General features: G+C 39.7%; 1 protein-coding gene across 21 annotated transcripts in view; it reads left to right on the top strand.

Moving 5' to 3' along the window:
* The window catches only part of KNDC1 (kinase non-catalytic C-lobe domain containing 1), a 111,974-nt gene that overhangs the window by 42,668 nt on the left and 44,622 nt on the right, over positions 1-24,684 (top strand). For 16 of the 21 annotated variants that reach the window (XR_010589281.1, XR_010589280.1, XM_042856773.2 and 13 more), the window contains 9 exons: positions 3,548-3,662; positions 10,197-10,268; positions 10,367-10,428; positions 18,653-18,811; positions 19,161-19,238; positions 22,429-22,522; positions 22,718-22,880; positions 22,975-23,852; positions 23,939-24,083. Coding sequence is in view for 19 of the 21 variants with exons in the window: in XM_042856773.2 (XP_042712707.2) it covers positions 3,548-3,662; positions 10,197-10,268; positions 10,367-10,428; positions 18,653-18,811; positions 19,161-19,238; positions 22,429-22,522; positions 22,718-22,880; positions 22,975-23,852; positions 23,939-24,083 (1,766 nt within the window). In the remaining 2 variants the exon portion in view is untranslated. The remainder of the gene's footprint in view (positions 1-3,547; positions 3,663-10,196; positions 10,269-10,366; positions 10,429-18,652; positions 18,812-19,160; positions 19,239-22,428; positions 22,523-22,717; positions 22,881-22,974; positions 23,853-23,938; positions 24,084-24,684) is intronic. The other 5 variants (XM_042856776.2, XM_065552120.1, XM_042856784.2 and 2 more) reach the window with 2 other exon arrangements.

The raw sequence follows: 24,684 nt of genomic DNA, 5'->3' as shown, positions 1-24,684 counted from the left end.
CACCCAAACTCCCTCCTTCTTAGTTAACCAGCATTTTTTTACTTAGCGGCACCCTCCCTTCCCCCAACATGCCGGATAAAACAACCCAAACAAAAGCTACTCTGATTAAGAATTTTTTTTCTTAAAAATTGGGCTTGTAAACCATTTCTAATATGAAAAGGATACATTTCAAAAAAATGATACAATTTGAGAATTTCAGAAATAAATAGAGAAAATGAGGATTTTGCACAGACTTATGCATATAAGTATATTGCTAATGGTGCAGTACTAAAGAAGTAGGGATGTTGGATAAAGTTGATATCAACAGCCTAGAGGATTCAATGGTCCTGCATGCTCTGAATACAGCCTTCTGAAACTTGCATTGCTGGAAGTCTGTAGTGCTATTTCTGAAAAGCTTAAATAGGCTTTTAAACTTGTTTTAAAATGTCCCACTGAATTCAGTGGAACATAAGCATGAGCATAAAGTTAAATGTATGCTTAAATTATTTGGGGAATTGGGGCCATAAGTAAAAAAGTTGCCCCATAGCCATAACTAAGGAAAGTAACACTGCTTACCAAGTAAACTTCATTTAATTGGACTTGGTGCAATTATTTTGCTCAAACAAGAGTATTGAGTATTTTCTGATAATATGCATAGTGCTCATACTTAATAATTTGCACAAGGAGTAGGGAGAATAAAGCCCTGATAGTGGACTCTGGAGGGGCCTTCCTTTTCTTTCCTGTTTCCCCTCTCTCCATAATGACAACATTTAGGCATTGCATACCATCTGGAATAACAGTAATCTTTGTCTAGCAGTATCTGAATAACAGCCACCCAGAAGAATTAATAGCAATATAGGTAGAAACCAAGGTAACCTCATTATGGAACTACAGGATCCTCTATAGCCAGCGAAACTAATACTTCTAAATAACTACAGTACTTATTTCATCCCTCTTTCCAAAACTGAGATCTAGGACACTTGCCAGGGAAGTGTCACTCAAAAGAATACCAATTAAATAAAATTAAGTAACCTGTAACTTGCCTGCATCTTTTCTTTTCTTTCTCCATCCCTCCCACTTCTATTTTTTTCTTATTCTCCCCCTGTGCTTATCTGATTCACTCAGTCACAGATAATGGTGGTATTTCTCTTGTCTAGTATTTACCTTGTTACATCCTTTTCTTTGCTGCCTTTCTCTTAAACAGCATTTCCATTCCTATGATTCTTGTCACCTCTTCATCCATTCTGTTGTCCACCATTGCTTGCACACTCTATCCTGTGGTAAGCCTTTCCCCTTTGCTACCCTTTTTAAATTCTCTCAACTTTCCTGGTCCAGTCAATGTTCCTTTCTTTCCTTCCTCTCTCTCCTTCTCCCTGCATGTAATGAGAAAGTACAGGATGTCTCTTTCTGCTCCCCTACTAATTTGTGTGTTTCATATTTACTCCCCACATCACTGGAGCCTTAAGGGTGGATGCTATTGCTGAAGATGAACATGGGGGACTGGGCCATCTTCTTCCTCCTTCCTTTGCCAGCTATTCATTCGCTCCTCGCTGTGGTCAGAAGCACCTGATATATGGAGCAGAGAAAGCAGTCAGGTGAACAAAAGGAGGGGAGGTAGCATCAGCTTTCTGTGCAGCATCTTTGAGTTCCTCTAGGGGCAGCAGGCTGGAAGTATCAGTGAAGAAGGTTTCCTCTCTGCCCTAGCAGCTTCTCTGATGTAGAACAGAGTAGCATGGCCTCAGAGGGAAATGTGGGGAAGTTGTCATCACAGTATTAGTCGACTTGAAAGACTCCCTGAGACCAAGCAGCACTCCCAGACTGTCTGAGAGTTTCTCCAACTCTGGCAGTTTTATCCCATGGCTGAATTTGAAATGTTAACACCTGTTTTCGTTTTAAAGCCTCTCTCCAGGAGGAGGTTATAGGCACAGCCCAGAGACTTGTCAGAAGTATCATTGTATGAAGAGGGGAACAAAAATGGTAGCCATAAGGGACATCAAAAATCCTTCATACCAAATGTTGACCACTTTTCAAGTGAGGGTACTGTAGCTCAGTTAGTGTCTTGTTTTTGCTGTCTGGTGAACTTTGAGAAGTTGACTCCTTTTTAAATTATTTTTAAAGAGTCTTGTTTTTATGCGGCTGACTCCTCTTAACTATTTAAATAGCTGTCATCAGCTTTTTTTTTTTTTTTAAACAAGATCAAGAAACAGAATTGTGGATGAGCTCTTGAGCTCTGTGTCAGGCTCAAGAATACTGGTGATGGCAAAATTTGAAAATCAAACTTAATCTGATCAGGTTGGATCACATTAGTAAAGTTAGCTATGCTTATTTTTAATGCAACATGCTACATGTGGTGTTTGGTAGAGAGAATCTAACACATGAAAACGTATGTTAAGAGCAGACTACAAAAACATAGCACTTTAAAAAGTTATTGTTGACTGTACATCTTAACAGTTAATACAAAGTTTATACAGTTCACTTTTTAAAGGGATGTTTAAAAGGTATTAGGCCCAAGTATTTACCTACCTTGATGGCTGCCTCATGGTGAAAGTCAGTGTACCTGCAGGATTCCAGGTATGAATATAATATGGCTTCTTCTCCGAAGGCTACTGATCCTTGGTCTGATGAGAATGTTTGTTTTTATCATCCGTGACTTGCATCAAACTGTTGTATATGTGACTGAAGGTAGTAAACCTCTGTTATAGTTATGAAACTCCAAAGCAAATATTCATAAATTATAGCCTAGGAAGTACCAGCCCCTATGAAGAACAGTAAATATTCTCTTGCATTTGTACAATAACACTTCTTTATACTAGGGTGATGGTCAAGTGTAAACATTTAGATTGATAAACAAGCTACAACTTTTAGTGATACAACATGCCACTGGTGTAAATTAAATTGTCAACAATTATTAAAAACAAAATAATGTTTTTACTTCAAAATAATTCTGACATTTCTGTTGTCAGTGTTGTGTAACTTGTTTCACAGAAGTACAAGAAACTTTGATGAAATCTTTAAGGTAAGACCTATAATGCTGCTGTCAAGATAGATCAGGATTTCTGCTCTTTGTAGGCTAGGCAGTAGAGCCCTTCATGGAACTATTCTTTAATCCCGCTCCTACTATTATGCCAGCGGTCCTGTGGGACCCACAGGATCCCAGTCCTGCTGCAGGGCTCTACACTAGTCTCATGCAGGGCTCTGCTAGGCAGTGTTCCTTTAATTATTTCTGTCATGCTGCAAAGAATCTTTGTATTGTGATAAGCAAAAAGCTTTCAAACAGATCAGCTCTCCAGAGATACTTTTTTCCCTTTCCTATGAAAGCTAATTTGAATTACAATTTTTTCTGTGTATTTCAGAAGTTTAGAATTAATTCATCTTGTTGTTGTGCAAAGATTTTTCTATGGGAAGTTACCAGTGACATTTATTAACACTAACTGGAATAAAATGCCTAAGCCCAATGCCTTTAAAATGTGTGCATTTAGTTTAAGGTACTTTTTATCAAATATCAGTAGATATTTTATTTTTAGAAATGTATTTTCTCATAACTTTTTTTCTTTGATTTTATTTTCAGTGGGTCTCTCTGAAACTTCTTTTGTCTCGGTATGGTAAGCCATTGAAAGACTATGAACTCTGGGCATTATGTCATGAATGCTTATTTACTCTACAGACTTGCATAGATTATCCAGGTAGTGCCTTCATGACTTCTAAATACTCTATATGTATATTCACTTGCATAGATTATTGTTGAATATATATCAGGATTTTTCACTGCATATACCTATTTAAATGTTTCTTCTGCAACTCAAATGAAACCTGAAATTTTAAAATACTGTGATTAACTTCAGTTATAGAGGCTGTGATTTTAAAAATTTAGTACACTTGGAGTTAAGTTTCATGCATTTCATGGGAAGGCTATATCTCTTTTTTACTGAACTTTTGGTATGTCTGAGGAAATGTATAAAGTAAAGAGATTAATTTCCCTGGGTGAGAGTCTGTGCTGTACCTTTAACAAGCCCATGGGGACCTCTGTAAGTTCCAGCAGCCTCCTGGGATTTCATAGTGTTCAGGATCTCCACAGAACTGTGTGCTCAGGCCGTTCCCCCAACCATGTCCCCATACCCGAGGTTCTGACACGGTGGGGAATCTTTCCACAGCTGGAACTTGAGCATTTAAGGTCCCTTTTTACTGCTGTGCCCTTTAGCATAAAGAGGCTGAGGTGGGGGGTGAAGATTTCATGTGTGTCCTGAATTTTAGTAGGAATCTTGAACATGTTTGGTCCAGCTTACACTAATGATAAACCTGAAGAAGCTCTAATATAAAGAGAGGAGGTTTTTTTGTTTTGTTTTGGGGTTTTTTTTTGCTTTCTGTTTGTTTAAAAATTCTGCCTAAGGATATTGGTTAAATCAGTAGCGAATGAATATAAACAAATCACTAGTAAAATACAATAATTCATAGCATTTTTTAGGAATGTGTTGATTCAGTCATTTTTATCTTTTTATAATATAAAAATATTACAAAGAAAATTAGCTATAAAAGTAGATTTTTGTGCACTTTAAGCTATGCTGCTCTTGGTGATTTCAGCACCATGGTGCGTGCCCCGAATGTTTGGAAAGGCTCCAAATTACTGCATATAATGAGCCAGATTCTAATTTAATATGCCTAACAAACCTCTGCTACTGCACACATACATGTATCCAGAGCAGCTGAGTTTCAACATACTGAGATCTGAACTTTGTCTAGCATTTGAAAATTAAAAACTGTTTAAATAAATATTAAGGTTGTGACACAAACCAGTAAATGGGCGGGTATCCTTTCTAGCATCTTCATTTTGGGTCTTCTGCCTTTCAGCGTGAAACTTTTGAGCTGAATATTGTTCAATTTAGAACCGTTCTGATAAGGCTGTGTGTTTGTGTGTGTGTATATATAGATAGATAGATACACATTATAGAACAGCTTTAGGCTTCATTTGCTACTTAATGAAAAACTCTTTATCTTATTGATTTTTTTTTTATTACCCCCTTCCCAGCACAATCTTAAGAATGATTCATTTTACCCATTCTTGAGTCTTTTTTAAATATGTGTATTTTTTTAATCTCCTTTGTCTTAGTTATGGCAGTGAAAGACTGATAAAGTGAGGAATGATGACAGTTTAAATGGCAATAGGAATCTGTCTGGCTCGATTAACTGTTCATTTCCAGACTTTTTAAAAAATAGGTTTCTGTAATTAAATTCATTTTAACCAAAGCTTGCTTTTTTTTCCTTTTCAAATTTGGAAATGTTTTTTAAATACAGGATCACATTTCAAATTAAGCTTATCAGATATATGCCAGACAGTACATGAAATCATTATGTGAAAAACTATATAGTAAATAGTACTTGCACAGTATACTCCATTTTGGTATTAGTATGTCGAATGAGGAAGTTAGGTGGTATTAGATTTCTTTACATATTATATGCCCCCTCCTCAGGTTATCTATTTTGATGTTAACCTGACTGACTGCCAGAAGTTCAAAAGAGACTGTTGAGGGAGAAACAGCAGAAATGAAACAATGACACAGATAAGAGCTCTTTGATGAAACAATGGATGGGCTTTTAATGGGGATGAAACTACCTGACTTGCTCCATCCAGGCTAGAATGGTTTACTTTTCCCAAGGGTGAAGCCTGGGATAAAAGACGGTGTATCTAAGGCCATGTCTACACTACCACTTATGTCACTCAGGGGTGTGGAAAAAACACTCCCTTGAGAGACCTAAGTATCGCATCAGTGGCAGTGTGCACAGCGTTATGTCGGTGGGAGAGAGCTCCCACTGACATAGCTACCACCACTTCTTGGAGGTAGTTTAATTATGTCAATGGGAGAGCTCTCTCCCGTCAGCATAGAGCAACTACACGAGAGATCTTACAGCGGTGCAGCTGCATCATTTCAGCTGTGCTGCTCTAAGGTCTCTCATGTAGACATAGCCTAAATCTCAAAGATCCTAGAAAAGGGAGGTGTTTTGGATAGCTAGAGGAGACACCCAGGGTGTCAGTGAAAGCTGACAGATGGACAGACACGCATGTGCTGTAAGCAAGCCAGGTTGTTTTCTCCCTGCCAGGAATGGAGTTAGCTGGGCTGAGGGGAACTTACAATGATTAATACCCATGTATTGGCCTCTTGTTGTTTTTATTCTTTTCTCTATATGTTTGTACCTTTGGTGAGAGAATAAATAAAGCTTTGTATTGAAGACGCTGTTTGTGTCACTGCACACACGTCACAGGCTTCTGAAGGGAAACTCTTACAGTTGCCAAAACAGAGTTGGGGCTGTGTCAACACAGTGGAGAACCAGCGGGGTTGCAGCCAGAGAGCCAGTCTGAGTGGTTACCGGTCTGTGTGGCTCTATCAAAAGTGAGGTGCAGGAAGCCAGACTTGTCATCTAAGGTGTGAACTCGAGAGGCACAGTTTGCCCTGTAGCCATGACAGTTACGTAGAAGAATAAACTTTTGTTAGCATGTGCAAGCCCACCTAAATTTGCAGCTTAGTTGCTTAACTGACTTAGTCCTGAAGTGCAGTGGAAGAAAGCTGTGTTGCTGGTTGAAAATAAACGCTACGTCATGGGTGTTCACAATTATTAAAATATATACCTTACAACTTGCCATGTAAATAGCCTAAGGCCATGATCCCACAAGGTACTTCACCTTTGTAGGCCCCCATTGACTGCAGTGGAGACTTGCATGGGGGTGGGGTTGCCCACACAGCAGCTTGCAGGATTGGGTCCCGAGTTAATAAAGAGATACCTCTGGACCACTGTGATACAATACTTTATACATATGCTATTTATTTTATGTGATTGTGACACCAAAGTATTAAAATCTGTGTTGTAATTCAGACAAGGAAAGAGTGAATTTGCACATGCAGCTGGAAAAGGACACTACGAACCTGAAAATAACATTTCCATATGAAAATGTTGAACCAGTAACCCATAAGGCTACTATAACTGAAATAAATTACAACAAAAAGTTAGTACGTTTTTCCGCCTGTAGCTTCATTTGTTTACTTTGACAGCACATTCAGTATAATCGACTTCACTGGTTTGTTGGTCAGTTTCACTTCTTGTCTCTTGCATGAGAGTGATGACATCACTTACAAGCTGCCCTAGAGCAGTATGTATGGCTCTTCCCGTAGTCCTGCAAGAAGGTGTTTAGCACCAGAGCAGAAGTCAATCTGAAACAAAAGAGATTGCAAACAGGTATGTTCATAGGGAGCGAGAGCAATAGTGAACTGAGTTTGTATGATAGGGACCTTCTTGAGTTTATCCAAAAGACTGTTCTAAACATACGTGATTCTGCTGTCTTACTAATACCGTACAAGTTGCGTTTTCTGGCACTTTCAAAACTCTAGAAACTGGCATTTCAGGGTACTAGATCTGGGTGGCGCTCACCTCGGCGGCTCCCCACAAGCAGCGACATGTCCCTGCCACTCCTAGGCGGAGGCATGGGCAGGCAGCTCTGCGTACTGCCTCTGCCTCAGGTACCACCCCTGCAGCTCCCATAGGCCGTGGTCCCTGGTCAATGGGAGCTGCACAGCCAGTGGGCGGGGCAGGGCAGTGCGGAAAGCCGCCTGGCTGTGCCTCTGCCTAGAAGCAGCAGGGACATGTTGCCGCTTGCAGGGAGCTGCCTGAGGTCGAAGCTGCCAGAGGTCAGCGAGGCCTGGATCTGGCACCCCAAAACCCATCCCGCACCCCCAGGGCCAGCTCCAGGCACCAGCTGAGCAAGCTGGTGCTTGGGGCGGCAGATTGTTCGAGGTGGCATTCAGCCCAATCCTAGGGTGGCACGGACGCTTTTTTTTTCCCCCCGTTCCGGCCGCCCTGTAGGGGGCGGCGGCGCAGAGAACCAGAGCGCCCTGCAGGGCAGTCCTCTTCCTTCCCTCCCCGCCAACCAGAGCGGAGCCTTCGAGGCAGGAGGCAGCGCAGCGGGAGGGGCTGCGTGGCAGCGCCCCTGCTGTAGCCCTGGCTACCCCCTTCTCTCTCTCTCTCTCTCTCCCGCCTGCTCCCTTCCCCTCCCGCCCCCGCAGCCGGTCCCCCTGCACCCCTACTTGGGGTGGCCAAAAAGCCAGAGCCGACCCTGCACACCCCAGCCTCCTGCCCCGAGCCCCTTCCCGCATCCAAACTCCCTCCCTGAGCCCCCTTAGTTATCTGGAATTTTGCCTAGCTTGCAACCCCCATTCGTCCAACATGCTGGATAGCATGTCTTTTACTGTACTTAAAACAAACAAACAAACAAAAAAACTTAATGACACACTGTATACAGGATACTCCTGTTATAAAATTGATTTTTAATTATTTTTTTAAAAATCAGTATCCCTTTTAATTTTAATGCTTCCTGCCTTTCCCAATGCTGTCCTATGTGTAGGCTACCCTTCTTGAGTATATTTATAAGGATATATTTTCCTCCTTCTGAATCGTTCTCAAACCCACTTTCCAAATAATTAGCTAACTAAGAATTTTTGAGGTAGCTCAAGTGCATTTAAAACATCCTCTAAATTTATGTATTTTGAACCTGACCCTACACTGGATTCTGGTACTATGGATCCCTGCATGTACATTGAGTCCTTTATTGGGACTTTGATTATTTCCTTTCCTCTTACCCTTTGTATGTTGCTTCTGGGCTTTGGCCCAGATTTTATGATTGGATACATGGAAGATCCTTCCACTCTTGCAGAGCCCTCCTGACTTCAGTGAGGCTCCAGGGTTGCCCTGCATGGATCAAATTGGAGGTTCAGGGCTTTAAAATCTAAACTCGTTGGGGGCAAGGACAACATCTAACAAAATGGGGTCCTAGCCCTGTTGATGCTTCTGGGCACTGCCTCAGTTGATATAATAAGTAATAGCCCTCCACTCCAGGAAAGCATCCCTCTTCAGGACAGTACCAAAGGATGTGATTTATATCCTATGGATGACAATGGGACTTAAGCATGTACTTACAGTTAAGCACTGTTTAAGTGCTCTCCTGAATTGAGGCCAATAACTTTTAATTTCCTCGCTGTTCTGTCTTAACCCGCTCTGCATGGATTTGTTAACTAAAGAAGGACTTTTTCACATTTTTCTCAGAACATATTCAAACTTCTCTCTCTTTTTTTTTAGAATTTATATCATGTAAATTTATTACCCTAATACTTTTTTTCATAGGAAAAGGGTTTATTTGATGCTTGCCCACTGAGACAGAACCACATTAATCAGATGGCTTATCATATCAAAGCACATTAAGTCAGTCTGTGCTTTTAAGATATCTAATGGAGAGAGTGTCTTACTCATCTGTTTTGCATGGTTGAGTTTTTATAAAATGATCTTACATTCTTAATGTTAAATACAGGAAAATTAGTTTCTTGAGATTTCACCTCAGTTAAAATATTTATACAACTCAAGTATTTTCTTAAACAGAGTAGGGCTGAGGGTCTGAGCCAGCAAATGCTTATGCAAGTGAGGATCTTCTTCAATGAGCCTACTTAGGTAAGTAAAGCTACTTGTGCACAAGTGTTTGCAGGATTGGGCTCTAAATCTTAAAATTCCCAGAGGAGTCCTGCATCTGGCTTGCTGCCAAACATGCTTTCAATTCCTTTCCAGATAAAATGGCCCTTCTAGCTCTGTGTTCAGTCTCCTTGACGATATTGCCTCTGCATTTATTGTCGGCTGTCCCAGTTAATTTCACTTTAGTGGGACCTTAGTTGAGCATTTGTTACATTTAATCTCCACGGTATTGTCACTTCAAGGTTTGGAAAAAAAAAATTCTCTTAGGTTAGTAATTTCATACCTTCGTGTTTACCTTGTGAGGAGACTAGGCAGATCCAGCCAGAGCTGCTGCTTTTGTTCTCGTCTGACATCACTCTTCTGCACTACATGAAAAGAGACGTTACATACAGTATTGTGATGTTATTACAAAGTCCTTTCTATTCCTAAAGGCCCAACTTTGTCTTGCTTTCTTGTTTTTATTCTGCAGTAATAGGGTGTCTTTACCTGCAGGTCTGGGTAATTTTATCTTCTTACTTTTTATTAGCCAGTTTGTGTCTCAACTTTAGTTTTTATTTAACTATATTACACACAAACTTAATTGGTTACATTATTCATGAGAGTGTCAATATTAAATATTTTTCAAACAAATTCAGACATAATTATTCATGTTAGAATTCATTCTTCAAAGGATGCACTTTGGTATAGCTATGATTCTCTTGTGACCTATTTTGCAGTGTTTTTATGTTTGGACTGTGTGCTGATTGACTGCCATGGAAATGTTCTCTTTGCTGCTCCAAAAGATGAAGGTAAAATAGTAATAAAAGCTATTTTTCCTCCTTGTTGTGGAAGAGAGGAAAGCAAATATGTTACTTCTTTGGTTTTGGTTTCTCTTCTCTTTTTTTAGGATGTTATGATACATTTTATCTGGCTCCTGAAATTGAAGAAGTGGATTTTGTTACTGAGAAGGTAATGTCATATGATTTGGGGCATGTCTATGAGTCTCTTACATGTGAGTAGTTATTCATTTTATTTGGTGGGGGGGAAGAGTGCTGCATACTTCTGCTGTTCAGTGAGGCTTGAGGCTGAAGGATAAATATTTTCAAGATTCAATGAGTACATCTATCATCCATCAAATGTTTGATGTTGCTCTCATGAATAAAATGGTTGCTTCTTATGAAGCACTTCTCATTTTTCCCAAGTATTGAAGTGTGAACCCAAAAATCTATTTTCAAAAGTACTTTCATAAAGTTTGATTGCTTTTAATCCGCTTACAATGGAAATGGCACTGGAGGCTACAGCATTCTAAATTATTCATTTGATGCAGAAACAAGCACTTCAAAGCTTGGGCTTCAGCCTAGAGTCTCTATGCGAATAATCTACCAGCAGACCTGTGCTGGTATAATTATACTGCTATCGTTATACTGGTAGAACTCTGCATATGGACATTTACTCCAGAATAAGTGTCCAGGTGTACTGTATATCAGTACAATGACAGTAGTATAATTATACCAGTATAGTTCTGCTGATAGGACTTCTTTACATGGAGAAATTTAAGGAACTCTTAACCCAAAGATGATGGTAGTAATGAAGAGCACTATGAGTGCTACTTATTATCTTCATAATAGTTGGAAACAAGTAAGTACTGTATTTTCTGGGAGATTGGTCATCATCTTGTGTCCTTCCACCACAGTCATAAGTTCATCCAATGTTGGGCACAAGATATGGCTTGATCTGTAGCCCCTGTGAGATCTTTGATGGTCCGCAGTTCCTCTAGGAGCCAGCAGATGAATAGAGGTTCCATGGTTTATTTTTCTTTTCAGTCACATGTTTTCTGGGTTATTGGAATAGCCTCACTTCCCCATGTTGACTTTTGACCCACCAATTCTTGTTCAGAGGTTGTGATAAACAAAGTGGGGAGATAGCTCCCTTTGATTGACACCCAGCCAGCCAGTTAGCTGTAAAATCCCTCTTGGTAGCTGTTCTTTACTTGCTTTACCTGTAAAGGGTTAAAAAGTCCCCCAGGTAAAGGGGGGAAAAAAGTGGGCACTTGACCAAAAGAGCCAATGGGAAGACAGAACTTTTTAAAATGGGGAAGGAAACTTTCCCTTTGTCTGTTGTTCTCTGGGCTGGAGAGACAGAGCAGCCATGCTATAAGCAGCTTTAAGTCAGGTATGATCATAAATCATCAGATCATGCCTAGAGCTACTTATCTGAACTCCAAATGTGTAAGTAGATCAGAATGTTTAGCTAGACGCAATCAGGTTTATGTCTGTTTATTTTTTAAGGCTTGTGGATTTCCTCTGTGCTAACCTCTGATGCTTTTTGTTTGCTTGTAACCTTTAAGCTGAACCCCCCAAGAAAGCTGTTTTGGGTGCTAAAATTTGTAATTGTTTCTTTTAAGATCTAGCAAAAAGCCTGAGTTCCAAATGTATTTCTTCCCTTTTTGTTTTTAATAAAATGTACTGTATTTAAGAACAGGATTGGATTTTTGGTGTCCTAAAAGGTTTGTGCATGTTGTTTGTTTAGCTGATAACCACAGCTAATTTCCTTTTTCTTTCTCATCTCTTCCACCGGAGGGGAAGGAGGGGGCGGTGAAAGGGCTTGAAGGTACCCCACAGGGAGAAATTCCCAAGTGCTCCTTCCTGGGTTCAAAGTGGGTTTTTTGCATTTGGGTGGTGGCAGCATTTACCAAGCCAAGGTCGGAGAAAAGCTGTAACCTTGGGAGTTTAATACGAGTCTGGAGTGGCACGTATTAATTTTTAGAATCCTTGCAGGCCTCTACCCTTAAATTCTGCTCTCGGAGTGACAGAGTGGGGATTCAGCCTTGACAGAGGCGATTTAAACATCTCCAAGTCGACCAATCCTTTCCCGCGCCCGTGGGAAGGCGTTTAGCAAGATTGATGTGCATTTTGACATCCTTCATGAGTATTTTGAGCCCTGTACAGTACACTACCTTTCCAGTCATGTAGCTGTCAGTGATTTTGTTTTATAAGCAGTTCTGTTACAGCTAGGAAGTTTTTTCCGTGATTTCAAGTGGATAACTGCTGCAGAGTGGCCCTACAGCAGAAGTCCAGTATCTTCAGCCTGTGTCAATTGTACCATTTTGATTGTTACCACTCTCCTAATATCTGATGGAGTGATTCTGGCAAGCACATAAAGGCTGTTCATGTTTGTTGGTTTTAGACTTCTGTGATGTAGTGGCAGCTTGTGACACTCTATACCTCAGGGGAACACCCTACATCCCCATGTTCATACTTGTAAAATGATTGTGTGGTATCCACTGGAAAGTTTGTTATGTCAGCTGTCTTTGGAAGGCTCTTAGTGTTGGGTTGGTTCCCCATTTTTAATTTCTAAGCTTCCTGTGTAAGTTGTTTTAGATCAGTGGTTCCTAAACAGGGGTTCATGAAATGTTACAGGGGGTTCTCGGGGGGGGGGGGCGAATCCCTAATGGCGGACAGAGCTGTCCCTAGGAACCCCAGGCAGCATGGGGCCAGCAGCCTGGAGCCCCTGGATTTCCAAGAGCTAAGCAGATCAAAGCAAGCATATCTATCACACTGAGGAGATTTAAACTTCAAGACTCCTTATAAGAAATGGAAAAGGAGGTGGATATTTTTTGCTGTTTTTAAAATTAAATAGGCAGCTAGTATTGTTTTTAAAATTATTATAAGGAACAATTTAAGCTTTGTTGTAACGTGCATTGTTTGCCAGGACTGCTCAAGACCTGAATGCTTGTTTAGGAGGAATTCTTTGAGTTGTCTTCTTAAATACTTTCATGCTGTTTCACATCTGATACTCCTTGATGAAACATAGGAGCCTTGTCTTATAACAGGCTTATTCAAAATAATACAAGCTCCGAAGAGTGTTGCGGTTTTCATAATGTAATAAAAATAGTGTAATGATAAATAATATTAATAAATAGTGTCTAATAATCATGTCATAAAAACAACTTTTATATTTCCAAGATTACTGCTTTTATAACTTATACTCAGGTAAAGGAGAAAATCCCTGGAAATATTCATTTTTAGGAGGGGGTTCGTGAGACTTGACATTTTAGTGATAAGGGTTCACAGGTTGTTAAAGTTTGGGAACCATTGTTCTAGGTGCTAACTTTGCATTTTGTCTTTTCCTCCATGTGTGCCTTAAAAGAGAGAGTGTGGTCTAGCATTATTCCAAGATAGACAAGGTTCTAGCAATGGGCAAGGGATACCCAATTCCAGATGATGATAACTTCTCCATTGGCCTCACGATTGCAAAGATGGAAAACTCACTTGCTTTTTGGCTGGGTTAGCATGCAATTGGTTCTTGTTGTGATAAACTGAGAGCCTGGACAGCACCAATATTAACATAGCTTCAATCTGGGCCAGATCCTTGGCCTGGGCAGCAACGCATAGGTCCTTGGCATAGATAAAACTTCTTGTGCTGAGATGGATTGGTTGATCGTTCATGTAGATGTTGAAAAGTATTGGCGAGAGTACGCTCCCTTGTGGTATGGCATTTTTTTGTTGCCACCGTTGGCTCCACTTCCCAAACAGTTTGACATACAATCTGTACTAAAAACAACATTTTTATCAGTCGTCATGAGGTGATGATCTTTCATCATGTTGTATATTTTAGTGAAGAGCCTACAGTGATTCACTGTGTCATATGCTGCTGATAGGTCGACAACAGTGGTGTTGGAACTATTTTTATAGTGGGGGTGCTCAAAGCCATTGAACAAAATTGTAAACCTGTATATCACAGAAACCACTTCAAGTCAGGGGGTGTTACCACACTCTCAGCACCCCTAGTTCCAACACGGCCCTGTTACCATACCATTTTCAAAGCCATCTTTAATATATTGAGTGATGTTCAGCACTTGATTGGTGCATGACTTGCCTGGGTGGAATTCAGTTTGCTCTGGGATTAGATGCTTTTCAGCAAGTCATGATAGATGGTTTACAATTAGATGCTTGTATGGTTTGTAGAAATGACATAGTAGTGATACAGGCCTGAAGTTCTTCAGCTCATTGCATACTTTCAGGAGTGCCACAATACATGCTTGTCACCAGATCTTGGGTACTTAATATGAGGCTGAGCATGTGCTAAACAACTTGATTAACTAGTTCTTTGCTGCTGGTCTGAAGTGTTTGATTTGTTCTATACAGATGTCACCTAGATTGGTGGCTTTGCCATTCTTGAGGGTGTTAATTCTGGAGATTAATTCAGTCATGTGCCCTAAAATTATAATTATAATTGTATTATCACCTTGTCTTCTTGCCATTCAAACCACATCTTGGGTTGTTTGGTAACCTGTAATTCTCTAGGAGTTGGTGTGTGACCTGGTCTGCAATAACATTATAGTGCTGCTCTGCTTCCTTTGATCATTAGTTATTCATACTTTCTTTCTGCTTTGGGTCATGTTCACACTCTGAGATTCTGCCATGACTTCTGCTTTTCATCCTTTAGTATAGAGTTCTTTGCTAGCTGTGATGGTATCCTCAGCAAATGGGTCCGCTTCAAACTTCTGTTTGTATTTTGCATACCGATCCAATAACTCAGATGTTAATCCTGGCACATAATTTGTAATGCAGTCTTGTGGAATATGTTTCCTTGAGACAGTATGCACCACACTGACAAACTGATCATAATTTTCTGGTATTGGGTCTGTCTTTCTTATAGTGGCATTGAGGTCGTTGGTGAAGCCCTTCCATTCAGCTTTCTTAAAGTTAAAGCTGTGCTGGAATGGTACTGAGTTAGGTGTTATGGCTGCATTGATCTGGATGGCGATAGGCTGGTGATGCGAATGTGGAACCAGACCCATATTAAGTTTGTTACACAAACTAGCTATGTTTTTGCGTGACAAATACCAGATTAGGGAGGTAGCCCCGTTTCCATTAGTTGCTGTTGAAAGAACCGGAAGGTGTGGGGTCATGAATTAAATTCAAGTTGAGCGCATCTGCCTACAGTTCAACTAATTCACCATTTTTATCAGTTACACTATAGCCCTATTTGATTCTGTGACTGCTAATCACTGATGATCACCCATGTTTTGTCATGTTTGAGGTTACGTGGGCTAGCAACCATGAATTGTTTGCATGGCAGTTTGTAACCAGACATGATGGAAATGCCACCACTGTCTACAGTCAGGACTTCAATGTCATTGGTGAGACAGGTAAATAAGTAGCGCTGTGGTATTCTTCTGTGAGGTAAGTAAGTAAATGGGGGTAGATGTAAGAAACAGACTACACGTAAGAAGTCAGTGGCAAGAAACTCAAGTGTTCATAGGCCACTCCCAGTCCCATGCACTTATCAGTTTATGACCTATTGTTTTAAAGTGCAGGTCTACTCTGAAAAGTGATTGTAAAAATAGCACAGTGGATTTGTTTTATTTTTTTCAATAATATCTGTAATCCATGGGCTCAGATAACAAGTAAGATGTGCATTTCTAACTGTAATACTGCACACTCTTACCTGGCTCTTAGAATCAAAATTACTTCCTTCCATATTATGCATCAACAGTAATAAAAGGTGATGCAGTTCAAATTATGCTTTCATTGACACCTGTGCAAACCCATTGCCTTCAATTCTGATGTGCAAGGTGGCATAGAATCTGCAATTCATACTGTTTTGTCTCTACCATTCTAAGAGAAGTAAAATATATAATTTTATCATTAGTCAGCATATATGACTGATACCCAACAAATCTTTTCTGTGTGTATAAAAAAATGCTATGTTTACACTGGCACTTTTCAGAATAGACTCACACGCTGAGGATGAAAAATTGATGCCTCGCAATCTAAAAGAAAAACTGGTTTTCAATTCAACTTCAAGCCAATTTTGACTTGCTATGGATTTGGCTGAGTAGAAAATGGCAGTTTTAGCATAAACTGGACATTTTAAGCATCCCAAGACCTACAATCTTCTTATTGATTTTTAGATTGTTTGAAATTAACTATGTAATATGTATAAAAGTTTTAAAAATTGGAGAGCGATTAGCATGTCTAACGAACTCCAGATTGTGGTGTTATTTTCTCAGTATTCACACAGCTATTTCACTTACAGAAATTTAGGGCTCATTATTGTTTCCCACCTTGTTTGTTGATCACAGAATACCTCTCTATAGGGACATGGAAAATGCAGCCCCTGCAATCTCAAATGCAGAGTGGCTTTGTTTGAACTGGTGGAGGAAAAAAGGATAGTGACTCCTTTATAGGTCGTCCCTTTCCTCAGGAGCTGGGGGCAGAGGGTACAGCCAGTGGTGAGGGAGGCATCACCTGGGCATGAGGGAAAACCAGAGGGTCCTGTGCATGTGTGGGAGGGAATATAAACTCTGTCCCTCCAGCCTGAGCCCTCTTTTATGAGTGATATGGAGGATGTCTATCAGCTTTGGTATGTGTATGTAATATAACAGATGCTTATCACCTTGATATCAAGGTGATATCTGTGTTCCTAACCTTATTGTAAAGGTAGCTTCTTGACATGTTCCCTTGAGGATACTGATTTTCTCCCATTCAGTACATTTCCTTATTTCAGCAGCTGGCTTAAAAAAAAAAATCTAAAAGGACAATGCTTTCTTCATCCATGAATACTTAGCATAACTCTGTGTTTTTGTAAATAATATATACTACTTTTGTAACTTGCTTCTTTTTTTAGACCATTTCCAGTATTTCCAAGAACTTCTGCTCTAGAGAGAAGGCTTGTTGTTTTCCTTTCGATCCGGTATCCCTGAATCTTAAGGATGTTGATTTTTCTCTGTGCTTATAGTTAAGTCATCCTGGAAGCAGATAAACTCTCTATTAGAACAGTTCAGGACAAAATGGAAACATTTTCCCACTTCCCTGAGATGCCAGGAAATGTTGACTCTAACTACAAAACTTAGGTCTTGCCCAGGTAGAACTTACCTAGCTTGTACATGTTGTGTATTTAACAGTTGTGACCAGGGCTGGTGCTACCATTTAGGCAAACTAGGCGGTTGCCTAGGGCGCCAAGATTGGGGGCGCCAAAAAGCGGTGCCCCCAATTTTTTTTTACATCGTTCCTACGCCCCCTCCCCGAGTGCGCGGTCGCTGCTCCACTTCTCCCGCCTCCCAGGCTTGCAGCGCCAATCAGCTGTTTGGCGCCACAAGCCTGGGAGGGGAGGAGAATTAGAGCGGGGGCGGTGTACTCGGGGAGGAGGCGGAGCAGAGGTGAGCTGGGGTGGGGAGCTGCCGCGGGGGAGGCACCTCAGGGCGGGGGGGGAAGCTGCCGTGGGGGGGGGGGCACCTCAGGGCGGGGGGAGGGCGTGAAGCTGCCGCAGGGCTGGGGGGGGGGGTGCCAGGTGGAAGTTTCGCCTAGGGCGCCAAACTTCCTTGCACTGGCGCTGGTTGTGACTACAGTTTGAGAATGTGGGAAATTTAATGCCCGTCAAAGTAATTGTGCTAGTCAGTGTCCAGTGAAAAAACCTCTGAAAGTCTGTCCTGGGTTGAATGGTCGTTTTAGTAAATACATGAACTCTTAGGGTGAAATCCTGGTCCTGTTGACATCCATGGCAAAATATTAATGGCTAGGTTAAGGTGTAAAATTCTGCTGCTTTAGTATTGTCAAAGTTCCAACAACACTGGCAAGGTAGGTATATTCTGCTAAGTGAGTAGAATTTGGCTGTCTGTTTTTAACATACTTTAATCAAAAATGGAAATCATTTAAAGTCTTTTTAACGTTCCTCACTGTGGCAACTTCAAGTGGTCTCACTGCAGTTAGCACAATTCCTAGAACAAATTTTCAGTACTTAGTTTTTCTAATTAAATCTATCATCTCTCTAAAGGTAGGATTCATAATGGGAATGCTGTAATAGTTTCCGACAATTAGCTTGCTGAATTATAGCAGCCTGTTCTTAAGTAAGTTGCTACTGGCAGTGTTTTGGGGCAGGATCCCAAAGCCTGCAATTAATTTAGAATTATTTTTATATGAAAGACCTGCTACAAAATAATGAGAACATGTTTGGTTTTTTTCCCCCTGAATCCTCTTGCATATATTAAGAGGAAAGTAAGGAAACTAATGAGTGTTGACCCTGGCTTGGAAAACCAGCTGCTATTCTTATGCATAAAAGCTACTTCCTGCAATATGCTGGGGTGTACAACAGCATATTTGAGGGTAGGATGCAGCCAGTTCTTTGGAAGTTCATGTTGCTTTACGGCTGTCCTTGCCCCTACATTATATATTTGCTTTTTCAACAGGTCTGTATTTACTGTGTTGCTGCAATTTTGTGGACAGCAGCCAAATACAATTATCCACCTGATCACAAACTAGTGTTGCCAAGGAAACTAAAGACTCTTCTTCTGGATATGGCAAAAAGAAACTCCGAAGAAAGGCCTTCTATAACTGATGCAATTAAGGTGACTTGATGAAGCAGTTTTATAATATTAGGTGTTCAGTCATAGCTAGAAACCTATTTAATAATGAATTTAATATCAAAATATTAATTAATTTTTAGTTATGGCCTGAGAGCTCACTAAATAGTAACCAATCACTTTTCTGGTTTTGTGCTTTAATGGTGCCCTTTAGAGTTAATGGGTGTGTTTTAATCAATGTTGAAGTTATCAACCAGAGAGTTGGAACAAGTTAATAAGACTTCCTGAATTGGATTTAAAAAAATTTGAATACTTTATCTTGACAGTGCTCCTCTATTAAATATCTTAATTGAGTGGAAATTTTGTCTTAATTCAAAATGTTTAATACTTTTAGATATGCAGTAGTTATCTACTTGAACAAAGTATAAACAGCAAAAAGATTCTGGCATTTTTGAGTAAATCTGCCTTCAAGGTAAGAGTAATTTTTTTTCAATGTATTACATTTTTTCCAATTATCTCCGTACAACGTGTTCCAGTAAGATTTTTTTATGCTGGCTGTGTAATTCTTTTGTTCTTTCAATTTTGTAAATTCTTGTAAATGATTAGGTGGTTACTCCTGTGGGGACATCATTAATATAAAAGTATTTGGGTATTGCTGAGAGTGAATATTTTTCATTCCTTGTAGGAATATGAAATAGATATGAAAATTGTATTCTGTTTTTAAAAAGCTTTGCTGATTTCTAATGCCTGCTTGTAGCTATATATTCTAGCAGCTACATTTAAGTTCACTGTATGTGAATAATTGACTTCCAGATTCTCTAAGTCTTCAAAGCAATGTTGTTAAAATCAGTTCTAAATAGAGCACAGCTTGCTGAGAAGTTGGGTATTCTAATTTAAGGCTAGGACACTGGAGGATTCTAATGTAGAATCCCTAAAACCCAGTTTAGGAGAGAGCAATTTTTTATGCTTTTGTTGTAGCTGTTGCAAGGGAGCAATGAGTTTGTGTGAAGAACAAATATTTTGAGCCAGTGAAATGTGTGTCAAACTTCAGCAAGAATTATATAAAGCTAAGAATTCAAGGAAAAGAGAGAATGGTGAATGGGATAGCTCAGTGGTTTGAGCATTGGCCTGCTAAACACAGGGCTGTGAGCTCAGTCCTTGAGGGGGCCACTTAGGGATCTGGGGCAAAATCAGTACTTGGTCCTGCTAGTGAAGGCAGGGGGCTGGATTCGATGACCTTTCGGGGTCCCTTCCAGTTCTATGAGATAGGTATATCTCAAATATAAAGTTTCTCTTCTCTTTTTGGGTGCCTCTCTGCAGACTTAAGTTCTCCTCTCTTCTCGTGCATACCAGTACAAGAAACATTTGATTTGAGTACTAAAAATATTGGAATTGCAAAATAGTTTTAAAGCATCTAAAAATGGCCTAGGATCTCCATGTCATACATGTTGTAACTGTGCTCACTCTCATGGTAACCCACTGTTAAATAGAGAAATCTGGTTACTATATTCTTATAAATATATCTGTGAATGAAAACTCACTATTCTAATGATTGTTTTGTTTCAGATATTTACATGGTAAGGATTTGTAAACCTCTCAGTACTTCCTAAAACCACAAAACAAACACATACCCCACTCCCTGCAAAATATCTAGTTAGGACCTCAAAATATGGTGATCTACATCAGTCTTCATCTTCAGAATTGTATCTTAGTGAAAGAATAGTAGTTCTCTGTAGTTCTGTGTTTGATTATACAGCTTTAGATCAATTTAACTTACAGCTTTATTTTTGCTTTCTATTTAACTCAAATATTCTGAAGTGCCCTCTTAAATATAGATTTTTAACATAAAAAATAATGAAATATAATCATTAAAATATTGCTCAAATGAATGTTGTAACACAAAAGCTTATGTTAAAAATATTAAATAATATGTTTGCTATTTGCATATAAATATACCAATTAACAGATTGCAATTTTCAGTCATCCCATAGCTATTATCAGGAGTGCTAGCATTTTGTACCTAATAATTTTTCTCTGCAAGATTTGACGTAGCTCTAAAGCTGCTTCTTATTACTGCAAAGAACTGTAATGTAACAAAATTGCTTAACCATTGCTAAAGGTCCTACCCACTTTAAGATATCTGCAGCCTTCCAAGTCATGCAGGATATGGAAGACTGTAAACCTGCCCCTGTATTCTCCTTCGGTGATCCAACAAGAGCACCCACACTCAGCCTTCTAGCTCCCCAGCTGTCACTTCTTGGGCAGAGACATGCATCTTTCTCCCTCCTGACCAGAGTATTTCCACGCTCCACAGTTCCCTGCCTAAACTGCAAATTCCCCAGTAGAGCCAAATGCCTCTGCAGGCCTGCTCTGTTTTTCTCCTCAGAGGCTATAAAACAGCTTAATTACCCACATTATGTTTCCATACAGTTCTTTCCAAGCAAGTACATTTATTCTTAGAGTACAATCATTACAAAGAAAACATATTAAGAAACAATAAAAGAACCTATACGAATGCTAATAAGTTTCAGAGATTACCCCATCATCACCACAAGGGTTCTGGTAAGTGTCAGTCCTTCTAATCCTTCGCTAAGGACTGGGGTCTCCCCTGTGAAGGAAGAGCCTGTCTGTTTGCTGGATAAGAATGAAGGCCCTGAATCAGATCAAACTCAGATTATTTATCCAAGAGTCCTTTCTTTGTCTGCTGGTCTCTAGAGAATCCAGTTTGAACCAGTATATGCAAGTCTGTCCAGGTGATGGTGCCTCTCTGGGAGGTATTACAACCTGAGTAAATTTGCCTAATCACTCCCCACTGTTCTAGTTCCTGGAGGGCTGTGGTCCTTCCCCTCCTCCCTCCTCCCCAGAATTACATACAGTTCCTGGCCTACAGTGATACATTTAGTACAGTACACATTAACTAGGATATTGTAGCAAATTTCCATATCTGTTATACTGTACTATGCAATAGCCCTGGCCACCAGGCAATTTTCTAAGACAAAGCAGAATCTGTCCCATTGTTTCTGGCTAGCACTGAGCATGTATGTGCCCGATACACTTATCTTGTGTGCAAATTACAAGAAAAATCACTTTAAACCTAAGCCCCATCTAATAGAATACTCCAATAACCTAATCTTTGTAGCAGTGGTGTCTCAGGCAATGCCTGGCTTCCATGGCCCAGAAAAGTAAAGATTTAGAATATCCTAAAATTCCTAAATCCTAATAGCCTGCCTCCACAATCTACTGCCATCATTGCCAGAAATTCAAAGGGCTGTTGACTTTTCAGACTTTCCTTCTTTATTTCACTTATACTCATCCTTTCAGGGAACAGAAAACAATACTAACATGACTGTCACAGGGCATGAGTGTGGAATACTGACAATAAATAGAGTTTTCAAACAATCCGTAGTCTTGAATTTGTTTAGATAAAGTGCTCAGTTTGTATGAGCTTGGTACAAATAGTTTTACCAATCACAGGAGTTCTGCAGCCCCTCCACCTTTACCCCTCAACCCCCACACAGTTGGGTCCTCCTTTGGAGATTACAGATATGCAGAGCAATGAAACACTGTATTAAAGATCATTTTAGTAATAACTTGCTGAGGACTGTTGAAGTAAAGTACTTGCATTATTTGTTCAAACTATGGAACTCACTTTTTACTCTTAGGCTTTCAACGAAGAAATAAACTATTCTCAAGATAATGTTCCTTTGGAGTTTAAAAATAAAAGAAACAAAATGGATGCTTCAGAGTCTAGTGTAGGTAAGTAATCCAGTTGTTACGTGGTTATTCCTTTGTTCCAGTGTCAGAATTTGTTATCGCATGAGACTTGCCAAGTAAAGTGCAACACAACTGTGGAAAAAATATCATAATCTTTTATTTAAACAGATTATTTACTTTGTCTTTGTATTTTCTGGGTATTGCTTATCTTTGACCTAATCCTGTTTGTCTTTCCAGGATTTGTGCCTATTACTAGTGAAAGTAAGCTGATAGCAGTTAAAGGACCAGTGCCTTGTCAGACTTCTTTAAATAATGAGACATGTACATTGCCTGTTGCATTCACCTCTTCTGCAACTCACTTTAAGCCTATTATACTGCAGCAAAACACAGAGCTAACAAAGTATGTATGTCCTAATACAGCATAAGTTAAAATTGAAACTTCACACTTAAATCTAACATAGGCATCCATACAAAATGCTTTGCTTTTTTTTCAGAGGGACACATGCATCCACTCCTGAGCAACTTGATAGATATGTACAAAAAGAAATGCATATGGATGGTAACAACAAATCAGAATTTGTAGATGATATTGAAAACCATGCTGCTGAAGAAGTTGTAGCTGCACCTGAGATACCCAAACATGATTTAGACATACAAAACCATTCATCCCAGATACCTTCAAATGAGCAAAATCCAAGCAATATGGTTGCATCCACAGTTGAATTGCCATCGCCATCTGATTCCTTATGCAATTTACAAGAAAAGAACACTTTATCTGCAATTTCTTCAAGCTCCTCTGCTTGTTCTACACCACAGAGGCCGCCTCTTATAAATAACTCCCTTCTCAAACAGGACCCAGAGACAAGAGTGTTAACACTTGTACCAATACAGCTAGCTGTATCAGAGCAAATACCAAATAAACCTCTTGAGTCAAAAATTGCTTATGATTGCTATAATCATTTGCCTGTACTCCTTTCAAGTACAATAGCAAATTATAACACTGATATAAATCTACAAAATAATTCCTTTCTTGGCCAACTACAGAATTATGAGCCCACTATGGTACAGACCAAACATGATCAAATGAAAGCCAAAATCTTTAATTTATCATTGCCTTCAACTAATCAAATTATTCAGACCAGCTATCTAGAAAACAAAGAATGCAATACTGAAGTAGGCAGTAGTTCACCTTTACCAGGACCCACATCGCATTCATCAGTGAATCAAAATGCATCTTCTCCCTTCAGTGTAGAAATTTTATCCCAGCAGCATGAGACAAATGACACTTTATTACAGAAAGCAGTGCATCTTATACAAGAAGAGTTTGCATTTGATGGCTATCTGGAGTATGGAGTTGAAGTTCTTGCTATGGGTATGTATACATTTATCTTTATATATAAATATATTATTACATACAAAAAACAATCCTAAATAATCATATTTTATTTTTTTAACAAGGTAACTATATTTTCACCTTAAAGGATCTTAAGTTTGACACTTTCTGTGATGCAGTCTCTGAGAAGTTTTGTGACCTTTATTGGGATGGAAAATTACTGGAGAATCTTTACAAGGTACTAAGTGGGAAAACGACTCCACAAATAGGGTAAGTGTATATTTCCATTCCTCATGCTTGAGGTCTCCTTTAGTGCTTTTTCTGCGTCCAAAGTGCACCAGCTTGCCTCATAGTCTATAGCTAAAAGTGGGAAAGAATACATCCTCTGTCCATTTGTACTTGCTTCTTTCCCTTTGCATTATATAATCTTCTCCCATTTTATAAAACTCTTCATGGCTCTCCCCACATCAGACACATCAATCATCTGTCTGAACAGGGGGAGCTCTTAACTTCCCTTCCAGCTCTACATTTTTATGACTCTGTAAATGCTCTGATGCATAGTGGTAGACTTAAGCAAATCCTTGAAGTTAAGCATGTGCTTAAGTGTTTTGCTGAAATGTTTCTAACTTAAACTCTCCTTCATCTCTGCTCTTACATAGCTGCAGAATTTCTCTATAATGCATTGTCACCTAAATACTTTTCCCTGTTTGCATAAATTGACTTGAATTAGGGTTACCATATTTCAACAATCAAAAAAGAGGATGGGAGGAGCCCCGCCCCTGTCCTGCCCTAGCCCCGCCCCTGCCCCTTCCACTCCCTCCCACTTCCCGCCCCCTCAGAACCCCCAACCCTCCCCCCCACTCCTTGTCCC

The sequence above is a fragment of the Chrysemys picta genome, chromosome 7, assembly GCF_011386835.1.
Source record: "Chrysemys picta bellii isolate R12L10 chromosome 7, ASM1138683v2, whole genome shotgun sequence".
NCBI classification, from domain to species: Eukaryota; Metazoa; Chordata; order Testudines; family Emydidae; genus Chrysemys; species Chrysemys picta.
This window is presented reverse-complemented; position numbering and strand designations above follow the sequence as displayed.